Source organism: Panthera pardus, unplaced genomic scaffold (assembly GCF_024362965.1).
Source record: "Panthera pardus isolate Hobbes unplaced genomic scaffold, ASM2436296v1 HiC_scaffold_17, whole genome shotgun sequence".
NCBI classification, from domain to species: Eukaryota; Metazoa; Chordata; class Mammalia; order Carnivora; family Felidae; genus Panthera; species Panthera pardus.
Window position 1 is genome coordinate 95,423,861 of NW_026526732.1, and position 23,759 is coordinate 95,447,619.

Sequence of the window (23,759 nt, forward strand, 5' to 3'; positions counted from 1 at the left end):
GTTGCATGCTAATAGTTTTATGAAGTGTGTGTCTGTCATTGATTAAAATTGTTAATGTTTGCCTTGCACAAAATGCTGTTGAGTTATATTTAATTTTCCTTTTTTATTCTTTCTCACTATTTCAGGTATCCACAAGCAAAGAGCACATAATTGAATAGCAGATGTGATGGACTAAGAAGGATAGAGGTAAGCTTATTTTTTATCCTCTCCGAAATAGGGAGATAATCTATACCAACACGGAGCTATGGCAGTGAGCTAGGACACAAAATGCCACTTGTTGAAATACTGGAAAGGTTGAGACTGTTGTGAAGGAATGGAGTTATTTTTATCTTCTTTGAAATAAAGTGATCTAACTCGGTATTTTCCTGGCAAGGCTTTCTGAGCTTATTCAGAAGCTTGTCAAATGAAACGTGAATTAGTTGTTAATCTTCAGCCTTTTTCTTTGCTACGAATTACTGTATATTGCCTTTCCCTAATTGTACGAAGGAAGAGTATTCAAACCTTTAATCTGCATTTAAGAGAAGGAAATCACAATTGTTGGCTGAGATGGAGGGAGTGGGAAAGGGAACCCCATAACCAGCCTGTCGCCTACCTTTTGTCAATGAGATAATATTTATTAACATGAACATTTATTTAGTCAAATACAAAAACTAAACTTGCTCTTATTTTCCCCAGTTATTTCACTGGACTTGTCAATAAACTTCTTGTTTCTCACCTGCCATTCTATTTGATTCAGCAAATATTTACTGAATTCAAAGCGTTATAGGAAATTGAGACTTAATTTCTGTGCACAAGTAGAAAACTTTAGCCAATAAACCTCAGACTGAAAACAATGTAAGGGCAGTTATGAAATCCACAGACTGACTTGAGGCTCAGAGAATTGAAATGGCCTTGCCCCAGCGTTTAAAATAGGGGTAAAACCCCAAATTTCTCCTTCTGGGCCTGGTCTTCTTTTTACTACACAAATATCTATGTAGCCTTAAAATACCATGTAGCCTTAAACAAGTACCATAGGAGCAGTATGAGAGAGCCTGGAGATATCTTTATGACTAAAGGTAGGACAGAAACTAAGGGACCCTGAGATGAGAGGGGTAGCCTGTCCATTGATGAGGATCAAAGCGCCACCTGGTGAAGGGAATAGGCTGTGTAACTTCATGGAGTCCAAAAAGTTCAGGAAGTGTTTGAAAGGAAAGCAATGGACCCTGAGATCCAGATTCATGAAGGCACAGAGGTAAGGTCAAATCAGGTGGCTGTCCTTGAGTGCTATGTTAAATTGTTCAGATTTTATGTGAAAAATAAAAGGAAGCCACTTTTGGTTTGAAGTAAATAATCAGAGCTAAGGAAAGTATCCCAAAGAACCACGGCAAACCACACTTTTTAGTCATTTTTATAATTACTAACTGCCTCTTCATCTGGGAGAACTTTTCTAAAAATTCAAACTGTTAAGATAACTATTTAAAACTGCAGGTGCTTCAACTAATCAAGTCCCTTTGTTAAGCCGCAGAATGAAAGATCAAAAGTTACAGAGAATACAATTCTGAAATTTCCTTTCTCAGTAACATTCCATACCTGATTTGACTCTTTAAAAATGTTACTGGTTTTATAAACCAAGGGGAGAAAGAATCTCTAATCCAGATATACTGCAAAGTATTCTCCTTTGATCCTTTTCAAACAATAGGCTTGATCTTGTAAAGCAATGAAAGAGAAACCAGTCACTGTCTGTTATTAGTTTGATATATTAATCAATATGTTTTTGTGTCCACTGGAATTCTTTTATTATTGCTGTTGTTGTTTCATCACCCTGTGGCTTTCTCACCATTCAGGCTGTATCTTTGAATGCATTAACTCAGGGCAGGGCTGTCAGAGCAGAAACATCAGTGCTGATCAACAGAAGAGAACATTCTTGGCTGCTGAATTAAAAAGTAAGAGTTTGTAAAGCACAAAAAAACATGATTTGTGAGAAAGCTGATTTTGAGTTTCAAAAGCCTGCATTTTGAGTAGGCTTTAACTAGCACATAAAGTTATGTGTTAATAGTAGACTCCAATCGATCAATCAATCAGCGATTCATCCACCAAACTTTGACTCTTAAAATAATCAGAAGTGAATATAGGCTTCTCCAGCAATGGGGAATGATAATTTCCCTAAGTTAGTGGCCTTTTAGCAGAAACCTTTGATAGAATGAAACTGTTCAGAGTGCCCAAAGGGTGCCTTCTTGTCTTGTCAGTATCCCACAATGATGCCCCATCCCAACGTCATCCCTTCATGACATCACATCTGCTCTTACTAGTTTCAAAGTGCTGGCACCCAAAGATGGCAGGCAAGAGCTACCCTGCCATTGATATACAAACATTCTCAAGTCTGACATTCACTTCTGCAAGTCATATAAACTTGCATGGCAAATTAAGGTTTATAAATGATAGTGCATTCCACATAAGTACAGCTTGAAGTTATCCCTGTGTATGTTCCAGCATTATTCAGATAATGCTGGAACTCTTGGAACACTGATGATCCTATGACAGGTAAGAACTCACCAAAACACCAAAGGTAGCTAGCTTGGACACTAAACAAAATATTATAAATAGTAATAATAGCATTAATATGGAATATGGTCTTTGTGCCTGCTATTTGTCCAAAAGAAAGTTTTACTACACTCAAGTATGATTCAATCAGAATCAATCTAATGCAATTTAAGAGACCAAATAGTGCTTTTAGGTCTTATTTGTACTATTTAGATCATTTTTATTTTCAGTATATTAATGGAACTAAGGCCATTTAGCTTAATAACAATTGAAGCACTAACAGTTTTTAAATAAATTTGACACAAATGACATATTAAAGGTTCCCATGAATTCTTCTCAGGGAAATAGTTTGTTTTCAAACTGTATTATTAAGAAATGATTCTTGTGCCTTTAGTTCTTCACTTAAAAATAAACCATTGTGAAAACCACAAATGTCCCTTAACTCTACAGCATTCTCTCTCATTATCTCTATGTCTCTTGGTTAACATAATATAGAAGTTTATATGTTTCTGGGCGCCTGGATGGCTCAGTCAGCTAAATGTCTGACTTCACCTCAGGTCATGCATGATCTCACAGTTGGTGGGTTCGAGCCCCACGTCGGGCTCTGTGCTGACAGCTCAGAGCCTATAGCCTGCTTCAGATTCTGTGTCTCCCTCTCTATCTGCCTGTCCCCTGCTCACACTCTGTATCTCTCTCAAATATAAATAAACGTTAAAAATTTAAAAAAAAAGAAATGCATAGGTTTGTTTATGGTTTTAAGGGACTAGAGAACAGTGATCAGTAACCTGAGTTGGCCGAGTGTCAGGTACCAGTGTCAGTATCAAGAGACCACCTGTTACTGAAAACTCCATTCACTTGCTACTCTTGAAGGTTCTATGGGAATGTTTAATATTTTACTGCAAAAGAAGTGTGTAGTACATGATGAAAATATCCTATTTATGTGTTTTCTGAACATATCTTCCAGGCAAGGTACTATCATTCTCACATAAAAACTTACATGAAACATCTGTGATCCTTACAGCAAGATTACCCCTATTTTATAGAACAGGAAGTTGAAGTCCAGAGGTTTAACTAATGTCACACTAATAACACATAGCAAAGCCAATATTTATAACAAACTTTGAAAACCCACACATTTTCCAAAATGGTGTGGTGATCTCCAACTTTGAATGAATTTAATTGAAAAGAGAATCTAAAATCTGATAACCTTAACATAATTTCTATTCTATAGAAATATGATAAACATTGACTTAAAAAAAGATTATGATAAAGCATTTTAACTTGAAATGCATCTTGACTTGGATCTTTCCTCAAGCTTGTCATTCTTTCAAAAGTTCTGATTCCATCATAGAAAAATGTAGATGAAAGCATACCACATTTGTTGTAAAGCATGGCTACTGTCTTTGGTAGTACAAATGAATTCATTTATAATCTAGATTCCATTTGACATTTTAAAAAACACTCACATGATTAAATAAGCATGAAAGCAATTTCAGGCTTTTATTATTCAATATATAAATCAGGACTCAGCTTTAAAGTACGAGAGTCAGTTTCAAATCGGAAATATCTTTGTATAATCCATGAGGTCATGTGTTAACACAAGTGAAGGTATCACTCATTGTTAAATATTTTAAAATGAAGTATTTCCTGATGCCAGTATAATGTGTAGCATTTCTAGTTTCCTACTAAAATATCTGAGTTAACAGTAAAATACCTGTTCTTGTTGACAGGCAGGCACTAGTCTTCCATATTCACCAGAAAGATAAATTTCCTAGTCTCGTTACATAGAATTTATTAATTGGTACTTGAAAGATCACTTACAGTGAGAGAAAACAGGTCACTCTACTAATACGCTGTTTTATATCTCAGTCTCTTATACTTTATAGTCGGGCAAGTTGAGAAAACAGGAGAGGAAGCTCTCTGATTCATATACCACTGGATGCCTTAACAATAGCCAGCTTATCTGACTTTATCAAAAAAGTAAGTGCAGAATGAGCTATCTTAAAAATTGGGAGCGAGCTTCTAAGCACTAATTTAGTTAACATTTCTGTTCCATCATGTTTCATACTTTGCAGGAGGATACAGTGAATGGTCTACTCACAAGAGAAATTTGGAGACTCTTAGATCAGATCTTTGTAGAGCCTCTGGAAGCAAATGTCAGCGCTAGACATAGATTTTCTGTCACCTCAGTGCCTCTCAGGATGACTTCTATCAGTAGGAAAATGTTTCCTCCCCTCTGTCTCATTCTCTGTCTCTATATATTTCCTATATTCTAGTCTCTTAGCCTGCCATTTTTGACATCAGGACATTTTTCACCTTCTCTGATATCATCTTGCCCCTTCCTTCCCAATGCCTTCATCACTTTCCCAATTGTACATGGGTACATGAGAAAACAAAAGAAAGGCAGTTGATGACTACTAGGGAAAGAGCACTGTCCAACCTATTCAGCAGATTGCCATGTTAAGAAATGTTGTCTTTATCACAAAACCAGTATGCCCACTGTAAACCAAAAAGTATGCCAAGAAAAAAAATCACATTTAATTAAGGCAGATAAATAATGACCATTAGGATTTATATATAACCTACTGGTCACAAAATCTTGCATTCTTAGCTATAAAGGGGAGGCAATAGGTGAGAAAATGTCTCCAATTAGTCTAAATTCTCTGTTTCAAAATACAAACCTTAATATTAGAAAAAAACATACTAATGGAATTTACTAAGATTAGTGCATAATATCTGTGACTGGAATGGAGCTAGTTTTAATGTCTTTAAATAAGGAAGATTATATTTACATGTTGCATAAAGATCATCTTAATGCTGAATTTTTAAGCTGTTTCTTTCAACTTGCCTGTTGGAGGTTTAAGAATACAAGTTGACTTATTGACCACTATATAGTATTTAGAACTAATATTGAGAACATATCTGCTGCTTTATGCTTTCTTATAAAGGACTAATTTAAAAAAAAAATTTTAATGTTTATTTATTTCTGAAACAGAGAGAGACAGAGCATGAGTGGGGGAGGGGCAGAGAGAGAGGGAGACACAGAATCAGAAGCAGGCTCCAGGCTCTGAGCTGTCAGCACAGAGCCTGACGCGGGGCTTGAACTCACAAACCATGACATCATGACCTGAGCCGAAGTCGGTCGCTCAACTGACTGAGCCACCCAGGCGCCCCAAAGCACTAATTTTTAAAATAAGTAATACCACATTCCATCAGAGAAACTTCTCTGGAATCCCTTTATCATCAATAATCCCAAAGTACAAATTGGTTTAACTTCTTAAAGACCTTTTTTCATTTCTAGTAAATAAATCATTCAGATACAAATAATGGTATCTTAGAATATAGCAGAATTGCCAATGAATTGGAGTTTTTTGATATATATATATATTTTGTGTATATATATATATATATATATGAGATTTATATATGAGTTTATATATAGAGATTTATATATATACACATATATGTGTATATATGTGTATATATATATAAAAGAGAGAGAAATATATATATTATATATATACATAATATATATTATATTTCTCTCTTTTTTTTAACAAAGTAATTCATACTCAGGGTTAAAAAAATTAGAATGTATGATACAAATATATAATGTAAAAATCCAAAATCTATAATCCTAATCCTCAGAGACCACTCTCTTAATAGATTGGTTTATATGCCTTTTTTTTTTTAACCTTTATTTATTTTTGAAAGAGAGAGATGAAGACAGAATGTGTACAGGGGAGGAACAGAGAAAGATAGACAGACACAGACTCTGAAGCAAGCTGCAGGCTCTGAGCTATCAGCACAGCCCTCTGCAGGACTCAAACTCACGAACTACGAGATCATGACTTGAGCCAAAGTCACACACCTATCCGACTGAGCCACCCAGGCACCCAGTTTATATTCCTTCTGATTTCCTTTCTCTTCCTATTCTTCTTTCCTTCCTCTATTCCTCACCTGCATGTTACTTATTTATTCATTTGAAATGGGATTCTGCTGTATATACACATGTAATTTTAATTTTCAGTAGAGAGCTGAATTTGGTTCTTTGTGAAAAAGTGAGCTAATACCTATTTCCATAGGGCTGATTTGTTTGTGGAGGATTAAAGTTGCATTGTTTATATTATGAAACTTTAAATCACAATAGAGGCTCTACATTGTAAGCAAAGTTACTTTAACTTGCCAAGCTTCAGTGTTCTTAGAACTAAAAAGGTGATAATAATACCACTACTCATAGTATGGTGAGGTATGTAAAGTCATACAGGTGTGGTTATATCCTCCCCAAATTTAGTTAATATTTTCCCCCAAATTATTTTTCCTTAACTAAAAATTTTAACTTTAAGATATCTTCATGCTGTTTATCAAATGTGTAAATAAAAGCTAGCTTGATCCAATACCAATACTTGTATGATCCGAATCAATTTGTAACTTAGATGTTTCTAAAGTAATCTTTACTGGGGTGCCCGCGTGGCTCAGTCCTTTAAGGGTCCAACTCTTGGTTTTGACTCCGGTCACGATCTCACGGTTTGTGAGTTCCAGCCTGTGTTGGGCTATGCGCAGATAACATGGAGCCTGCTTGGGATTCTCTCTCTCTCTCTCTCTCTCTCTCCCTCTCCCTCTCCCTCCCTCTCCCTCTCCCTCCCTCTCTCTCTCTCTCTCCCCCTCTCTCTCTATTTCTCAAAATAAATAAATAAACTTTAAAAATAAAATCTTTACTAAAATAATCAACTAGTGTAGGCCTTAGACTACAGATGTAAAAAAGGTTGTCATTATATTCATAAGCAAACAGGTATTGGATATCTTCACAACAGGTATTACATATTTATACACAAGAATCTTATAATAATGTTGCAAATATGTAGTTCACATTGAAATAGGGGTAAAAATGAAAGTGAGACTAGTGATAATTTGGTACGTTGTTTCAATAATAATAATAATAATAATGTGAAGAAAGAGGCATTTGCAATCATGGAATGCATAAGACATGTCAAGCACAGCATTAACTATTTTGAGGAATAACTTTATATCTTTCTCAACAACCCTCTAACTGAAGTTATAGGGTATCTTCATTTTCTAAATGAGAAAACTGGGCCTGAAAAAGAAGTCATCTCCCCAAGTTCACATCACTGGGCAGTGGGGTAGACTCTAAACCCAAGCAATCACAGAGACCTCATCCTTAACCTCTGCATTCTACTGTTCCCTCTCTGTCTTTGATAAATTTTATAGTAAACTAAGTTTGAGAGGAAACCAAAATGCAGATGTGTAATTCATTCAAGCTAGGAAAAAGGAATTAGAAGAAATTCTATTATGAATTTCTAAACAATTTCTATATACATAAACCAAAATATTCAGAATAGTTATTTTCCCTGAGTTTTCTAGAAAGTGAGTCTTGTATGATAACCCTAAACTCCATATATGTTGACCCTGACCATATTTATTTGCTCACCTTACTTAAATGGAATCATGTGTATCTAAGTTTAGACGTTAGCCTTCAGGGAGACTGAGATGTCCTAAATAACACAACATAAAACTTCAATGAAAAATGAAAATAAACTGGAAAAATGTATTTCTATAAAAAATAGTAACAGTTAGTTATCTGTTTACTAATGGCATGCTCCATTGTATTGATTTGTCTCAATCTGTACAACTGCAAAAATATATGGAGTTTTCCTTTATCTATATATCGATGATAAACACTACTGTAATGTCTTTTATATTTTATTATACTCAATGATAGGACACTGGATGAAGGTGGACCTGAGGACAAAAATGATTTAGAAAAAGCAGGAGTGCAGCTAGAAAGCTGAGAAAGACCCATTAGAAGTACGGGGAAGAAAGAGGTAGCAGCATGAAACATGAGATACAGCACTCCTTATATCCTTCAGGGAACATAATGTCCTGAGATCTAAAATTTTCATAAATCATCATCATGTGCAACTTATCATATAAGGCAATAACTTCAGAAATTAAAAACATGCCTTCCCTTTAGAGCAAATATAGAACATTTCTCTATTGAATGTATCTGGGACTTCTATTATCTGTTAGCTTCTGTATCTGATTCTCACAGACCATTGCACTCGCCCTTCACTTTCACCAGAAGAGTGTTTCAGCACTTTGGAAAATTTCTGTGTGTCCAGTGTTGAGTCAAGAACAAACAGGTGTACCAGTCTTTCACAGCATATGTTAATTTAAATTTGTGCAAAAGAAAATTACAAATTATTGCATATCATGTAACTTCAGAATCATTCAAAGATGTTAAAAAATAGTACTAAATCTATGAATTCCAAGGATATGCCAAAGTACACTGCTTTATAATCATATTGATGTTTCAGAGATACTGTCCTCCAATCTATTAAAAATCTTGTCATTTGGTATTATATACATTTATATATGGATACAGAGACAGAGAGAAAGAGCATATTGAATAAAAAATATAGATTTGTTGGAAGTATTAACTCCATAAAGATTCTCAGTAAGAATTTATGATTTGTTATATTTAGATTGTTAGGAAGACATCTAATGTAGGATTTTATCAAATGTTAATTACTAATAAGTAAAACTTGATAATGAGTTGATTTGATTGCCCAGAAGTAGGAGAGGACCACTAATTAATGATCTCAGGATTTAAGGCCAAGGTATTCATGTATTTATAGTAATATTCAAATTATTTACTGAATCCACATAGTTTTCCATCACTCATTCTATTAGTTCACTGTATCACTCAAGGAAACACTTTAACCTACAAATTAGCGTAGAAATAATAGCCTGTGACTAAATGAAATAGAGTCAAAAGAAAGTGGTTTTGTGCCACTTGACAGCTAAAAAATATTCAGTGTATGCAAATATAGTCTGCTGAGCTAAATCCTTTCTAGCTGTCACAGAAGAAAAAATGTCATCAAGAGCAGCATCTTGGTTTAAAGGTATTCAAGATGTCTTTTGAGAAAGACTACCCTGGCCTTACCTTTCTATAACAAAAATCTTTAAAACAAACAAACAAAACAAACAGGGCACCTGGGTGGCTCAGTCGGTTAAGTGTCCAACTTCAGCTCAGATCATGATCTTGCGGTTCATGAATTCGGGCCCCGTGTTGGGCTCTGTGCTGACAGCTGGGAGACTGCTTTGGATTCTGTGTCTCCCTTTTTCCTGCCCACCCGTGCTCACACTCTGTCTTTCTCTCTCTCAAAAATAAACACTGAAAAAATTTTTAAAAAAGAAAAATCTGTGCCCTCTTGGAAAAAAGCATCAGGTTGTTGGTTTTTTTTAACTTAGATAGTATACTGGACCAGACTGATGGGATATATTTATCAAGTATAACTTAATGAATAAATATTTATCAACATACTTCATCTATTTCTGATCCTTGTATTTCTTATGTAATATTTATGATTACGTAAGTTATATTTATATGTAAAATGCTAATATAAGTTCACACATAACATATTTTTATCTATATACCTATCTATTATGCCTTGATACTTTTAAAAACATTTACAATAATATTGTATTTATCATAACAGCTCCATGAAGAAAGGTCAAATTTCCTTATCCTCGTTTTAAAGATAAGAAAACAAAATTTCACAGTGTTGAAAGGTTTGTCCAAAATTGCATAAAGTCTAAATGGTGGGATTTGGGCTGGGACATTAACCTCTCCAAAATAACCATCTTGGAGACAATAATCTCTCCAAAATAACCATATTAGTGGCCAGTGGCAGAGGAAAGAACAATCAAGGGTGAATGAGAACACAGTTCGTGTGCAGTAATTATTAAAACATTTTACAATAAAACATATGGCCAAAGTATTGAGACTTATTTTTACCTATACATAAATATTTACTCATAAACTTACTAATTAATATTTAGATGCTCCCTAAACACATGCCATAATATTGAATACTTTAAGGAATAGCCTATTGGTGTCAGCTACATATTAAATTACTCAAATTGAGACCCTAATGATTCCAGAACTGTACACTGAGTTTATAAAATCTAAATTAATATTTTTTCTGATTTTAGCTGGAAGAGAATTGGAATTGAAATTAATTAAAAATGTAAAATACTAAGTAAGAAATTAATGGAAGCATTCTAACTTGATTTATAACATATCAAAACTGCAACTCCATTTCTTTAGCATCTATGATTAAAAGAACTTCAAAAGAAAACAAAATGGATTATTATCCTACCACTAGACAAGAATTAGCATAACTTTGGCCATTGTTTTTCTAGTACTTACGTTCAGTCCCATCTTTAAAAAAAAAAAAAAAGGACTTTATGACTACTAGATAATTGAGATTTTAAATGCTCTGTGAGTTTCAAAATCTAATTTTGGCTCAATTTGCAAAGGCCAAAAAGAGTCACTGCAATTTCCTAATTTTAAATCAAGCACTCTTGTTTTAAGGAAAAGATCCTAGAAGGTTTGAGTCTAAATTATACAGATCATCAGTTGATCTTGATTTAATTTACTAAACAATTTCATTTAGCAGTGCAAAGATTTGGGCTTCTTTCATAGAAGTATAGTCATCTGAAGGGATTCGGGTATTTAGCCCATAAGTACCAAGATCAAGAAATGCACTTTTTATTTATTTTATTTTTTTTTTTTTTTAAGAATATATATGTGACTAGGGACACCTGGGTGGCTCACTTGGTTGAGCATCTGACTCTTGATTCCATTCAGGTCATGATCCCAGGGTCGTGGGATGGAGCCCCGTGTCTGGGTCTGTGCTGAGCATGAAGCCTGCTTACGATTGTCTCTGTCTCTCTCTCTTTCTCTCTCTCTCTCTCTCTCTCTCTCTCTCTCTGCCCCTCTTTCCTGTTCTCACTCTCTCTTAAAAAAAAAAAAAGAAAGAAAAAGAATATGTGACTAATTAAAATATTAGGGCTTATTATATAAATATAATACAGCACCTTAAGTTGCAAATAGTAAAATAAATACATGTAGTGGATGATGAAATGATCCTTGCTGCCTCCCTTCCCCAAGGTAGGAGAAGGAAGGGTCTAGGAACATAATATAAATGAGAGATGACTTTATGTCTATGATGTCCACACCAAAAAAGTTAAGATATTGACAGGCTACAGAGTATTTCTAGATTATGCATATATTTATAAAGAGAAATTATTTGATTATAATGTTTGATAAATATCTAAATAAACATTATTTCCTACTCTTCTGAGGCTAGATATGTTTTTAGTGATTTTAAAATATACCATAAATACTTTATTTGATTGATTTTCTAATTAGACTTCATTACAATAGTATTATACCTATTTCTCACAATAACCTTGGTTGTTAACATTAATATATTACAGTTACCGTCAATTTTATAGAAAGGATACATACCTCCTTTCTCAAATACTTTACATATGTAACTAATATTTTTATTCTTAATATAAGGACCATAGACAACATCAAAATATAATTAACTTATCAGACTATTGATTCCTAAATATAGTACTGGTTTTATTTTTTATTTTCTTCAATGTAAAATATTGAAATCAGAATTTGGGAACAAAAATTTCAGGACAAGGAGTAGTTCATTGATTTGTAAATGACTATGCATTGTAATGGAATTAAATTTCAAAATCAAATTATTGGAGTACAAAAGAAGCAGTGAATGATCTTTATGATTAAAAATATAAAAACAAAACAAGGTCTTGCTGACTGGTGTAGAAGACTGATTTCACAATCTTTAATTCTGGGTATACTGGTTCCTTCAAAAGATATTCAGATCTTACCAGAACTTAAGTAAATGAGTAAGATTTGTACTGCAAACTGTAATGGAATTTATATAAATTTTCTATTTTCCATGTCATATATTTCCCAACACCGAATATTACTGATTAGGCCGTTTTGAAAGTTTCTTTTCTTTTCTACTTTAAGACAGTGAAGTTTAGAAAGTTGAGTGATAATCAGTCCAAACTAGGACATTTGCCAAAGTCAGCCAACAAACTACTAACTTTCTGTTCCACTTTGCATTTATGGAGAATCTAATCATTACTTTTAAGTGACACAATTCCTTTCACATTTCAAAATATGTCCTTATAATGTACTTAATAGAAAAAATGTACAACATAAAACACTCAAGTACCATCCAGTAGCTCTGATTACATTTAACACCAATATTTATATATTATGTTAACATAATGACACACAAAGTTTATTCCTGATATTTTATTTCCTAAAAATATTTTCCTCTACTCTAAGTTTTGACATATGAAAATCAGCTATAGGGGCGCCTGGGTGGCTCAGTCGGTTAAGCGGCCGACTTTGGCTCAGGTCATGATCTCGCGGTCCGTGAGTTCGAGCCCCGCGTCGGGCAGATTCTGTGTCTCCCTCTCTCTGACCCTCCCCTGTTCATGCTCTGTCTCTCCCTGTCTCAAAAATAAATAAAACGTTTAAAAAAATTAAAAAAAAAAAAGAAAATCAGCTATAAAATAACTGGGGAAACATACTATATGAATTTTTCATTGGAAGTTATATTGAGGATTTATTATCAGTTAATCTACCAAGCCCACCCAACACATTTAGATTTTTATGTCACGTGTTACTTGCTCAGTATAGCTTCAGCACAGACTAGAAATGAATTTGAATATTAATTAGTTTCTAACAGTATGTAGAGTTTGAAAAGGTGTATCCAGTTAAGTTGTAATGAATTTAGTTTTAATATCAGGTAATGATACATTTAAAAATCATAATAAAAGTCAATCGCTCTGCCAAAATGTGTCTTAATGTGCTGTAACACCACACAGATGTATTTATTACAATAATGAGACTGTAGTGCTAAACTAATCAAATTCAAATCAATTCGATTACATATGTTTCAGTGAAACACTATTTAAGAAACACAAAATGAACTAAAAATGAAAGGTTCATTGACTTGTAATCAAAAGCAGTGAGATTTAATCCTCAATCAACCAGGTGAGAAGTTTGTCATTTTTCACTTGTGTTTTTAGTAGGGAGTTGTCAAGAACATTTAACATCTCTTGAACTTGCTATCTCATTTGTCCTTGTTTATGAACCTCGTGTCCTTGTTTATGAACCTCGTGTAGTTATGAACCTCGTGTATGAACCTTGTTTAAACCACAGGACAGGAAGAAGAGGACAGCCACAGTTCTATTAAAATATATACATCAGCATTTGCAAATACTGTGTGTAGTGTTCAAGGATCTGTAATTTGCAAAGGAAATTCGCAATATCTTTCATGTCCTCGGTTCTTGTTTTTTGTTGTTTTTGTCTTTCTTTCCTTTTCCTGTGTCTGATGGTGCCCAACCAATTTGGAACAATAGTGAGTACTATTAATTAACTGCCCTAGAGTTGGAGACCAATCAGGACTCTTATCAGAAGAAAAACAAGTGAGTGATATAACACTGCTATATCCAAATAACTACAAAAGTCAGAAATCACTTTTTCTCATAAATTCTAAAGTGCCAATCTTTCAGTGAAAGTGTCTTTTTAGTAATTTCACAAAACTTCTAACAAAAGAGGGTGCTGACTTAACACATTTTTAATCAACCGGCGCTTTCTGCTAAGTCTTTATGTAAGGAAAGTAGAAATATTAGCAGGTAAAAAGTTATAAGAAAGTCCTTGAAATATAAAAGCTGAGCCTTTCTTAGAATAATAAACCGTCTCACTTTTGACCTAGTCTGACCTGGTCATTTTTAATTTTAATCCTATTTTGATCTTCAATTTGAAGGCAGCAAGGCTCAGGCTACATAGATCATTTCCTTCCAAAGTTTGATTTTTCTGTCACTTCATCAGGCAAGTAGAAGATTTTTGAATATCAATATATGTTCTATATTGCCTAGCTGATAATTTGAGCTACTGTTAGAATTCTAGGAATTTTTTATTGTCGTTGAGGTTCCATTAAACTTAGTTCTCAAATAGCTTCTTAGAGTTTATTCATCAAATAATTCAGGGTGTAAAAGTAGCACATAAACATTAATTGAACAGCCATTAAGCAGTATGACTGTTTGTTTTTGGTTGATAGAGGACATAAAGTTCCATACCCTGTGGTGGAAAACAATTAGGTCTTATGACGAACACGCCATTAAATATACTACTACCAGACTTAGACCAGTTTCACTTTACAGAATGGCAGTCAGCCATAGTTAGAAGCCTGCCCAAGTTATAGGAAGTCATATTTTTACTGTCATGACTTAGCTGCTTATAAATATTGTAGTGTGCCTCATGCCTTATGCTAATGGCAATGACTAATGGTTGTCATTATCTTCATTCAATCTCATAAAAAACTTCCTCAGGAGAGACTGATCATAGCTACAATGCTGCTTAAAGTTAAACTGGTTTTCTAAAACACAGAATATAAAAAGCACTTAAGGACAACGGGTTGGATGGGTAATTTATTTTGTTTTGAGTATGTCTGACAACTGCTGCTGCTGCTGTTAAATTTGCCATGAACTGAATTGATATACCATATGGGAGTGCCTTAGAGATGCCTATATGTGCGACTGCATAATGCTTTAAATTGTTCTGCTCATCTGGGACTATAGGTGAAGATGTATGATAGAGAAAACAAAAGAAGGAATAAATCTGACACTGAAGTTCAATGTTTTAAACGATGGAGGTGAGCCCCCTCATCTGTTTGTGATTTCATTTGTGCACTCTGCTTACAAGACAGGTACAGAACACTTTGTTATGTGCCCAAAAAGAAGTGCTTAAACGGATGAAGCAGTTCTTTGCATCTGATAGAAGCTAAGTGGGACATTCAATGAATGTTATAATTCAATGAGCTATAATCTGTTATTCTTCCTAGCTATGATAAAACTATATTTTTACAAGGAGTGTACATTTTAAGGTGCAAGAGCACTGAGTTGAACTAGGTTGTAATTCAGGATATTGCTATTACCATAGTAATGATAGTAACAATTACTTATTCAGTGACTAGTTTTTTTTACCTAGGGCTTCCTACATTGTAGCAGCATAGCAGTGATATGCTGATTGTCTTGTGTACACAATTTTCATGTGCCTTATACCTTCAGAGCTTGAGGTTATGAATTTCTGTGTCCCAGAATAAAATTAAAACAAAAATCAATCAGGAAATATATTTTGTTGAGAGCTTGTGATGAATAGTCACACATTCTTTGTTAATATGGAGATGGGGGACAGAAAGTTCCTGAGGAGAGGAAATGTCATCCCCTATACATGACACATCTTTATGGAGCCTGTGTCTGAAGAGTTACCTTAGTCATCCTTCCCAATGCCACCTTTTTGTCTTATTGTATTTATTTTATTATTATTATTAAAAAAATAATTTGCGAGGTGCCTGGCTGGCTCAGTTGGAAGAGCATGCAACTCTTAATCTCAGGATCCTGAGTTCAAGCTCCATTTTGGCTGTAGAGGTTACTTAAATAAATAAACTTAAAAAAAGCCATTTGTTTCAAGAGTATAAATTACAGTGTATATATATATTTTTTAATGAGACAGGAAACTACATAAGAGATTTCAGAAGGTTTCTCTTGAAAGTAATTAAAATAAAATTTAAAGGGGCACCTTGGTGGCTCAGTCGGTTAAACATCAGACTTCGGCTCAGGTCACGATCTCACAGCTGGTGGGTTTGAGCCCTGTGTCGGGCTCTGTGCTGACAGCTCAGAGCCTGGAGCCTCCTTTGGATTCTGTGTCTCCTTCTCTCTCTCTCTGCCCCTCCCCCACTCGCACTCGGTCTCTTGATCTCTCTCAAAAATAAATAAACATTAAAAATTTAAAAAAAAATAAATTAAATTAAAAAAGAAAAAACATTAAAGTGCATTTTCCTTGACCTAGCCAGAGAGACTTTAGGAAATTCTTCAGCTAAGTTATAAATACAATGCAAACATCAGTGACTCCTTTTTTGTCTCACAGGAGTTTGGGAGAAGGCAGCAGCATTATTTTGTGCCCATCTTGGAACTGACCCAAACATACAATCTTTTCAAAGAGTTCCATGTAAATTCTTCTGCACAGTCTCACACTCCCTTAGGAATTTGTTTTCAGCTAGAAAATATAGTATAGATAAGGTGACCATGCACCCTGGTTTATGCCTGTTGTTCCAGTGTAATTATTTTTTTTTTTTAACGTTTACTGATTTTTGAGAGACAGAGACAGAGTGCGAGTGGGGGAGGGGCAGAGAGAGAGGGAGACACAGAATCCAAAGCAGGCTCCAGGCTCTGAGCTGTCAGCACAGGGCCCGACCCGGGACTCGAACTCACAAACCGTGAGATCGTGACCTGAGCTGAAGTCAGACGCTTAACCGACTGAGCCACCCAGGCGCCCCTATTCCAGTGTAATTATTAATAGCACCACCTTTCATTCTCAAATGTGTCCCAATATGGATGACTAATTATGGTTAACTTTATAAATAATAATAAAATGTTAATAATAATAAAATAACCTTTATTGGAAGCTTGTCATTTGTCCAATACTGAAATGCTTTCATGTAGAGTGAATTCTTCACAACAACCCAATGAGGGAGATATTTTATCGCTCCCATCTTACAGCTGATTAAACAGAGACAGAGAGACTGAATAGCATGGCCTCCTGTCATAGTGGGCAAACCTGAAACTAGACAAAGGTCTGACTCTTTAACAACATAGGCCAGACGATGGTACACTGTCTTCCTATTTGCTGGTTGATATGAGTAACTTGGTTTTACTGAATACAGTCAAAGATTATCAAGACTTGTAATTTATTATTCTTCCTAGATGTTATAAAACTATATTTTTATAAGGAATGTGCATTTTAGGATGCAAGAAAAGAGCACTGAACTAGGTTATAGTTCAGGATATTACTATTACTACACTAATGATAATAACAATTATTTATTCAGTGACTAGTTTTTGTACTGAGGGTTTTCCTTGTGTTTTCTGACTCTGTGAGGCAGAACATTTCAACCCCACAAATGCGTATGGATTGCTTTAGCTATGAGCCCTAAATTGGTTCAGAGGTTAAAAGGAAGATTGGGGATCATTTCATTTCGGCAGGCCTCCCCAACTCTGACATTCTATGACTAGATTAGATGTCTCTGGTAGTAACTGGTTATCAGGCTATAAGGCATGAAATCTGTATGCTGAAGAAAATTTGGAGGGGGAGGGTGAAGAGACTTTCTTAATAACTCATATTTATATTAGCTATCATGCATTGAGTGCTTACTAAGGGCATGCACTTTATAAACTTGTTTCTTTTGTTTTTCTCCTCACCATAGGCCAAATAAGAAGAGGATTTGGATTTGAACAAATGTAAGTTTGAACTCCACTATGCTAGAATTATAGTATCTTTTTATGAAACTCTCTAGGGCTTGCCCTAATTCAGACACTTTTCTGAAGGCCAATATTAAATAAAGATGAATAAATAATATTTGCTTATAATCAATTTTGTTCCACCACTGTGTAAAGAACATGAATAGAAAAGCAGATATGAGCGTATTATATAGAGGTTGTTGCAAGGAAATTCCTTTTTCAGAAAAGAAGTAGAAATTCTTCCTCATGCAGAATAGGTTCTGTGTGCTGCAGAGAACAAAGTAAATAGAAGTCTGTGCCTATACCCAGAAGATGCTTAAAATTCACTTGGGGATTTAAGAATATAAATGTATAAATATGGATTATATGGATTATATGCTATTATAAGATACCAAATCATATAGTGTAATTTGAACAGTGTTTCTTAACTGGGAGTACATTATGTGTGGTGTGCTTTAAAAATACAAATGCCCAGACCATATTTGCATTGATTTAATACGTTTCTGAGGTTGGAGCCTGGAAATGTGTATTTTTTAAACTCTGCAGGTGATTCTGAAGTGACTATGAATAACAACCACTGATTAAAATATATGTGGAACATATTAATATGTTAATTATGCAGCTTAAGAAAGAAGAGGTTAATCTGGGCTGGGATTTTAAAAGATGGCTTCATAGAAGAGGTGAGATTTGGATGAAAAGTCAGATATGGACAGAAGGTAGGTAAACCGGAACTTTTTTTTCTTTTACTCTTAGCTCAAAATGAAATCTTGCCTTTAAAGTTTTCTTCCTGCATTTGAGATTCCTATTGGATTACTTTGGAAGAGATAATACAATTTGTAACACCTGGAAATGTTCCATTATCTTCTGATATGAAATTCAGGTTTAAAGTCTTGCTTGAAAGCTTATATATTATTATGGATTATGTATTGATATTATATATATATATATATATAGAGAGAGAGAGAGAGAGAGAAAGAGAAAGATATATATATATATATATATATATATATATATATATATGTATAGAGATTATAGATTATGCTACCTTAAATAAAGAATTTTTGTCATAATTAGTAAATGCAGTTTAGACTGCAAACTGCCAAGGACAAAATCTATATTTTATTCAAATATGAATTCTTAAATCTTTATCATAGACGTTGGTATCTAAAATATGCCTATAACATATATTTGTCTATTGAATGAGTGAAGTATTTAGGTTTACTCAGTTTATTCATTCCACCTTGTTTGTGGGGAAAATTCCAATATTCTCCACTTGAAGGATCAAGCATTTGATCTATGAAGGTTTTGGTTAGTTTGGTATTTTGTTTCTCGACCCAGAACCAGTGATCTGGCAAAGACTTTCAACAATCATTACTTTATAAAAGTAAGCTTTTAGGCCTTTTCTTTAGCAATTAAAAAGATGGAAGGGAAAGAAGAAAAGTGGAAAAGGCAGAAGAGTTGTAAGCATCTTAGCAGCAGGAGGCATTGTCCATGTATGTTTGTACCCAGAACAACTGGTAAACCCCTATTTTCAGACCAGGCTCTCCACGGAGGACAAAATTGCCAAACCTGTCAGTGGGAAGGAGCGAGCCTTTACAAGCTTTCCCAAGCCTTCTGCAGACCAGCTTTTTTGTAGAATAGGGTTGCTTTGCCATTGATGTGGTTTGGGGTGTTAACTGTTTTAAAGGCGTGACTGCCAAAAAGATCACTTAGAAACTTTATGTTGCCGCATCGCATCTTCCCAACACCAACCATGCCAAGTTTTCTTAGCATTTTGTTAGTAATGTTGTTATTGTTTTATATATATATATATAAAAAAGATATTTATATTCCCCCAGTGGAATTTTGTAATACTTTTGGAAACAGTTTCCTAGGGGAGAAAATAACAGAAAGAAGAAAGAATAAACAGAAAACAAAACACAGATGAGAAAAGAATATGGTGACATGATGACAAAGCTTTTAATTTATTATTCATGTATGTCTTGGAGAATAAAAAGGAAAGTGAAGGCATTACATGGTGTTTAGTTGTGGACATGTATTTGTAAAACATTTTTAACGTGAGACAGCTGTGACAATAAGGGCAGATATTTATTTTTGGTATTAGAGAAGGGACAGGTAGGATCCAGAAGGAGGAGCTTGGGTAGAAGCAGCTCTCACAGAACAGGATGGCTGTGAGCTCAGCCTTGGTACCACTCAAGGGAAGTCCTGATTGTCCATCCCCATTCTTTCTGGTTCAGACATGGCTCTAGGCTACAGGGGCTTTAACAAATGGCCACTCTTCCTTAAAGGACCATTAGATGGACTCTTGAGGTGACTATATTCTGTAATAGACACATGGAATTCTTAGGTTAACCCAAACCCAGAACTTCCAGATTGCTAACTGGACTCTTAGTAACCATACCGGCTGCAAAATAACCTAAGGATCTGTGGTTTGAAAAATGACTGGTACCCGGCTCAAGGTATATATCTACTGATCATCATATAAATAGCTGCACTTTTTCGGCCTCTCCTCTCCCCTCTCCAGCTGCCACATGACTGCCTCATCCCAGACAAGCCTGATTATCATCGGCGAAAAACATTCCAGCATAACACATGATTACAAAATTCATTATAAGCAGTGATTGAATGTGAACATATCTAAAACAGTTTAATTCATATTGAGTTGCATAAAACAGCTGAAAATAAAATGAATTTGTGTTTTAAGAATATTTCAAGAGTGGATCATCACATCCATAGCATACATGTCGTCTTGAGTACAACAGTAATTTTAGTCAGCCCCTGGGATGCTGGACCCATATGCCAATGATCCAAATATGTGCATCTCTTCAGTGACTTCACTTTGGTAGCTTCAAGTGGACTCTGGTGGATTACCTATACCATGGAAATTGTCCAGGGCTTTGTCTTAGTTCAATCCATTCAGGTTGTTCTTTTAAAAAACACCACAGACTTGGTGCTTTTAAACAACAGAAATTCATTTCTCTCAGTTCCATAGCTTGGGCATCTGAGATTAGGGGGCCAGCATGGTTGTGTGAGGGCCCTCTTCCAGACTGCAGACTTCTTCTATCCTCACATGGCAGAAGGGCTAGGGAGCTCTGTGAAATCTCTTTTATAAGATCATCATTCCCCTTCATGAGGGCCCCACCTTCTAACACCATCACATGGGTGTTAGGATTCTAATACATGAATTTGGGGGGTGGGGGCAGAACAAACATTCAAACCATAGCATGCTACAAATCACGGCTTTGTTTTTTCTTTGGCAGAAAGAAAAGCCAGTTTAGCAGCACACTGTTGAGTTACTTGCACAATTTAAAAGAAGAAACCCAATATAAATGTATGTCTGTAATTAAGAACACTGCTTGCTAGGTGTATATTTAAAAAATCACTGCTTAAGAAAGACAGTATTTTGTTACACTGCTAAGGCTCATATCTCTTATTATGTCAGTTAACCTCCCCATCTCTTTTAGTCCCTCTCTCCTTAAAATAAGAATATAATAATACCTACATCATAGGATTGTTCTGATGATTAAATGAGTTAATCTATGTGATGCATTTTTAAAGTACCTGGCACAGGGAATGTAGGTGCTCAATAAGTATTTTCTATTACCATCAGCAGGAGATGAAACTATATGGTATTTTATAGTCTTCTCTGAAAAGACTGCCTATTTTCAGTGTTATTTTCCTTGTTGAGCTTTTACATGTTTTAGAAGCCCATACCTAACTTCCGTAAGTTCTGTGAAGATCCGTTAAATGAAAGCATATCAAATCACTTTGAAATGCATAAAGTACTATGTAAATGAAAGGTGGAATAATTATGTTAAAGCCATCATCTTGAATTTTGTTTATACTGCATCTTTGAAATGAGCATCAGATTTTTCTCTAGGCAGTTACTGCTCCTACAGAAACAAACACAGATGGTGCCCAAACCTCCTACTGAATAGTTCTAGGCAATGGCATTTATCAAAATACCGCAGGTCACTAAATGTGCAAAGACTCAAAACAAACCCCACATCTCAGTGTCAGGCCAGCATGGTAATTTAGGCAAATAAGCCTTTGTTTGATAATTCAGGGATTTTCTGATTTGTAGAATGTACTAGCACAACAAACAGAAAATCTTCAATGTGGGCTAAGTTTTACAAAATAGGACATTAAAATGCAATTTCTTTTAGAGGAAAAAAAATCAGCGTTCTTTACTGATGAGTGTTTTTGCCAAATTAGAACTAAGTTTGGGGGTGTGCATGCAGATGTTCTGATGTTATGCTGACCTTCTATCCACAAAAAGCAGAGAAAGAGGAAACATGTTTTAAACATTTTTTTTTCTTATACTCAAAACTTCTAAGAACCCATTCTTTGGAGTGAATGCTTCCTTTTGTCAGCAAGATAGTCCCGTGATTTCTAGAACTAAACTCTCTTGATGGCGTCTTGAGTGGTTTTGAAAGAGCCCTCTCTCTGGCTCACTAGGGGACAGGAAATTCTGACCCCTGAGGCTTCCCTTCCCAGAGGGCAGTCTCAGGGGAACTGTAGCTGGCTTCTGCCAGTGAGATGTGAGGATGGGGACACTGGGAGGACACAGGAGATGGGGAAGAAGGGAGCAGTCAGGGCCCTTCTCTCGACATCGTTTGTCTCCTGCACCTTCTCAGGCAGCAGCTGTGTCTCTTCCATGCCCGCCTCCCAGCAACGAAGCCTGCCACGGTTCCAGTTCTTACCTGGGTAACCCATGCCTCCTGCCTTACAGCAGCCTCTTCTTAACCTGTGTCCCTGAAGCTAGGGTTGGTTACAGCTCATTCCTGTTGCCTCACTTTTCTCTGGTTGGCTTGTCTCTTTTTTTTTTTAATTCATCTGTAATGCTCTGTTATTTTTTTTCAATATATGAAATTTATTGTCAAAATGGTTTCCATACAACACCCAGTGCTCATCCCAAAAGGTGCCCTCCTCAATACCCATCATCCTCCCTCCCCTCCCTCCCTTCTTCTGTCTCTTTTATCACCTGCTTCATGTTTTAATCAGTTCCCTGCATTTGAATCCTTCATTTAATGAATATCACAGGGAGATCCCATTTTCCTTGACTGGACCCCGACTGACCCAAGATCTAACAAAGGCAACCTGGTCAACTGAATTCTTAGGCAAATAACACTGTGGGAAGTACAGTTCCTCTGTACTCATCATGAAGATCTCAGAGGTCCTTCTTGAGCATGAACTCTTGCAATCACTGTTCCCTTTGCAGCTCTTCCCCTTAGTTACATGATAAATCTTACCTGGAGCCTGCTCTATGTTGCTGTATCCCTGACATGGAGGCAGAGAAAAAGTATGTTTCCTTGTTTCTTTTAACCTCAGTGTCACAAGACTCTCAGCCATTACACTTGTCAGCCTAGTCTGACCCCTTTTTCTGGCCACACCTTGCAAGTTCACCTATCGGTTGTGATTCTCACAAATGTTAATACCTTTCAAAGAAAGTCGAAAAGGATGCCAGAATCTGCAGATTACTCACACATATAAGAACAACAAGATTGGAGGGGTATCTGTGTGGCTCGGTCAGTTGAGCATCTGACCTTGGCTCAGGTCATGATCTCGTGGTTCTTGAGTTTGAGCCCTGCATCGGGTCGCTGCTGTCAGCACACAGCCTGCTTCAGATCCTCTGTCCCCCTCTCCCTCTGCCCCTCCCCTGCTTGCACTCGCCCAATAATAAAAAAGTAAATAAATATTTGAAAAAGAATGACAAGATTGCAATAGGATCTATTAGCTGTTGTTATTCTAAAATTCTGCCCCTCTTCTTTCTTTCCATGAAAGGAAGTTTGGGTCACAAAACAACTCTGTATCTTAAAATGGTTTTAAGGAGTTTAAATTAGTTCTATGAATATCATCTCAATCCAAAAGTATCAAACTAGGGTTGTACATCCCGTGCATTTGCTAAAATTAGTTTGGACTTGAACATTGAAACATACCTTAATGCTGAGTTTCTAAAAATAATATTTTATAAAGGCTTCTCATGTTTTTCCTACACTTCATCCTACTGCATCGTC

The 23,759-nt window shown here is 35.4% G+C and overlaps 1 protein-coding gene across 10 annotated transcripts in view; it reads left to right on the forward strand.

The window, feature by feature from the left end:
- The window catches only part of KHDRBS2 (KH RNA binding domain containing, signal transduction associated 2), a 626,804-nt gene that overhangs the window by 583,007 nt on the left and 20,038 nt on the right, over positions 1 to 23,759 (forward strand). For 6 of the 10 annotated variants that reach the window (XR_008422979.1, XR_008422982.1, XR_008422981.1 and 3 more), the window contains 3 exons: positions 126 to 186; positions 17,709 to 17,742; positions 18,289 to 18,458. Coding sequence is in view for 2 of the 10 variants with exons in the window: in XM_053904775.1 (XP_053760750.1) it covers positions 126 to 158 (33 nt within the window). In the remaining 8 variants the exon portion in view is untranslated. Of the gene's footprint in view, positions 1 to 125; positions 187 to 1,823; positions 4,769 to 17,708; positions 17,743 to 18,288; positions 18,459 to 20,446; positions 20,605 to 23,759 lie in introns of those variants that run through there. The other 4 variants (XR_008422983.1, XM_053904773.1, XM_053904775.1 and 1 more) reach the window with 2 other exon arrangements.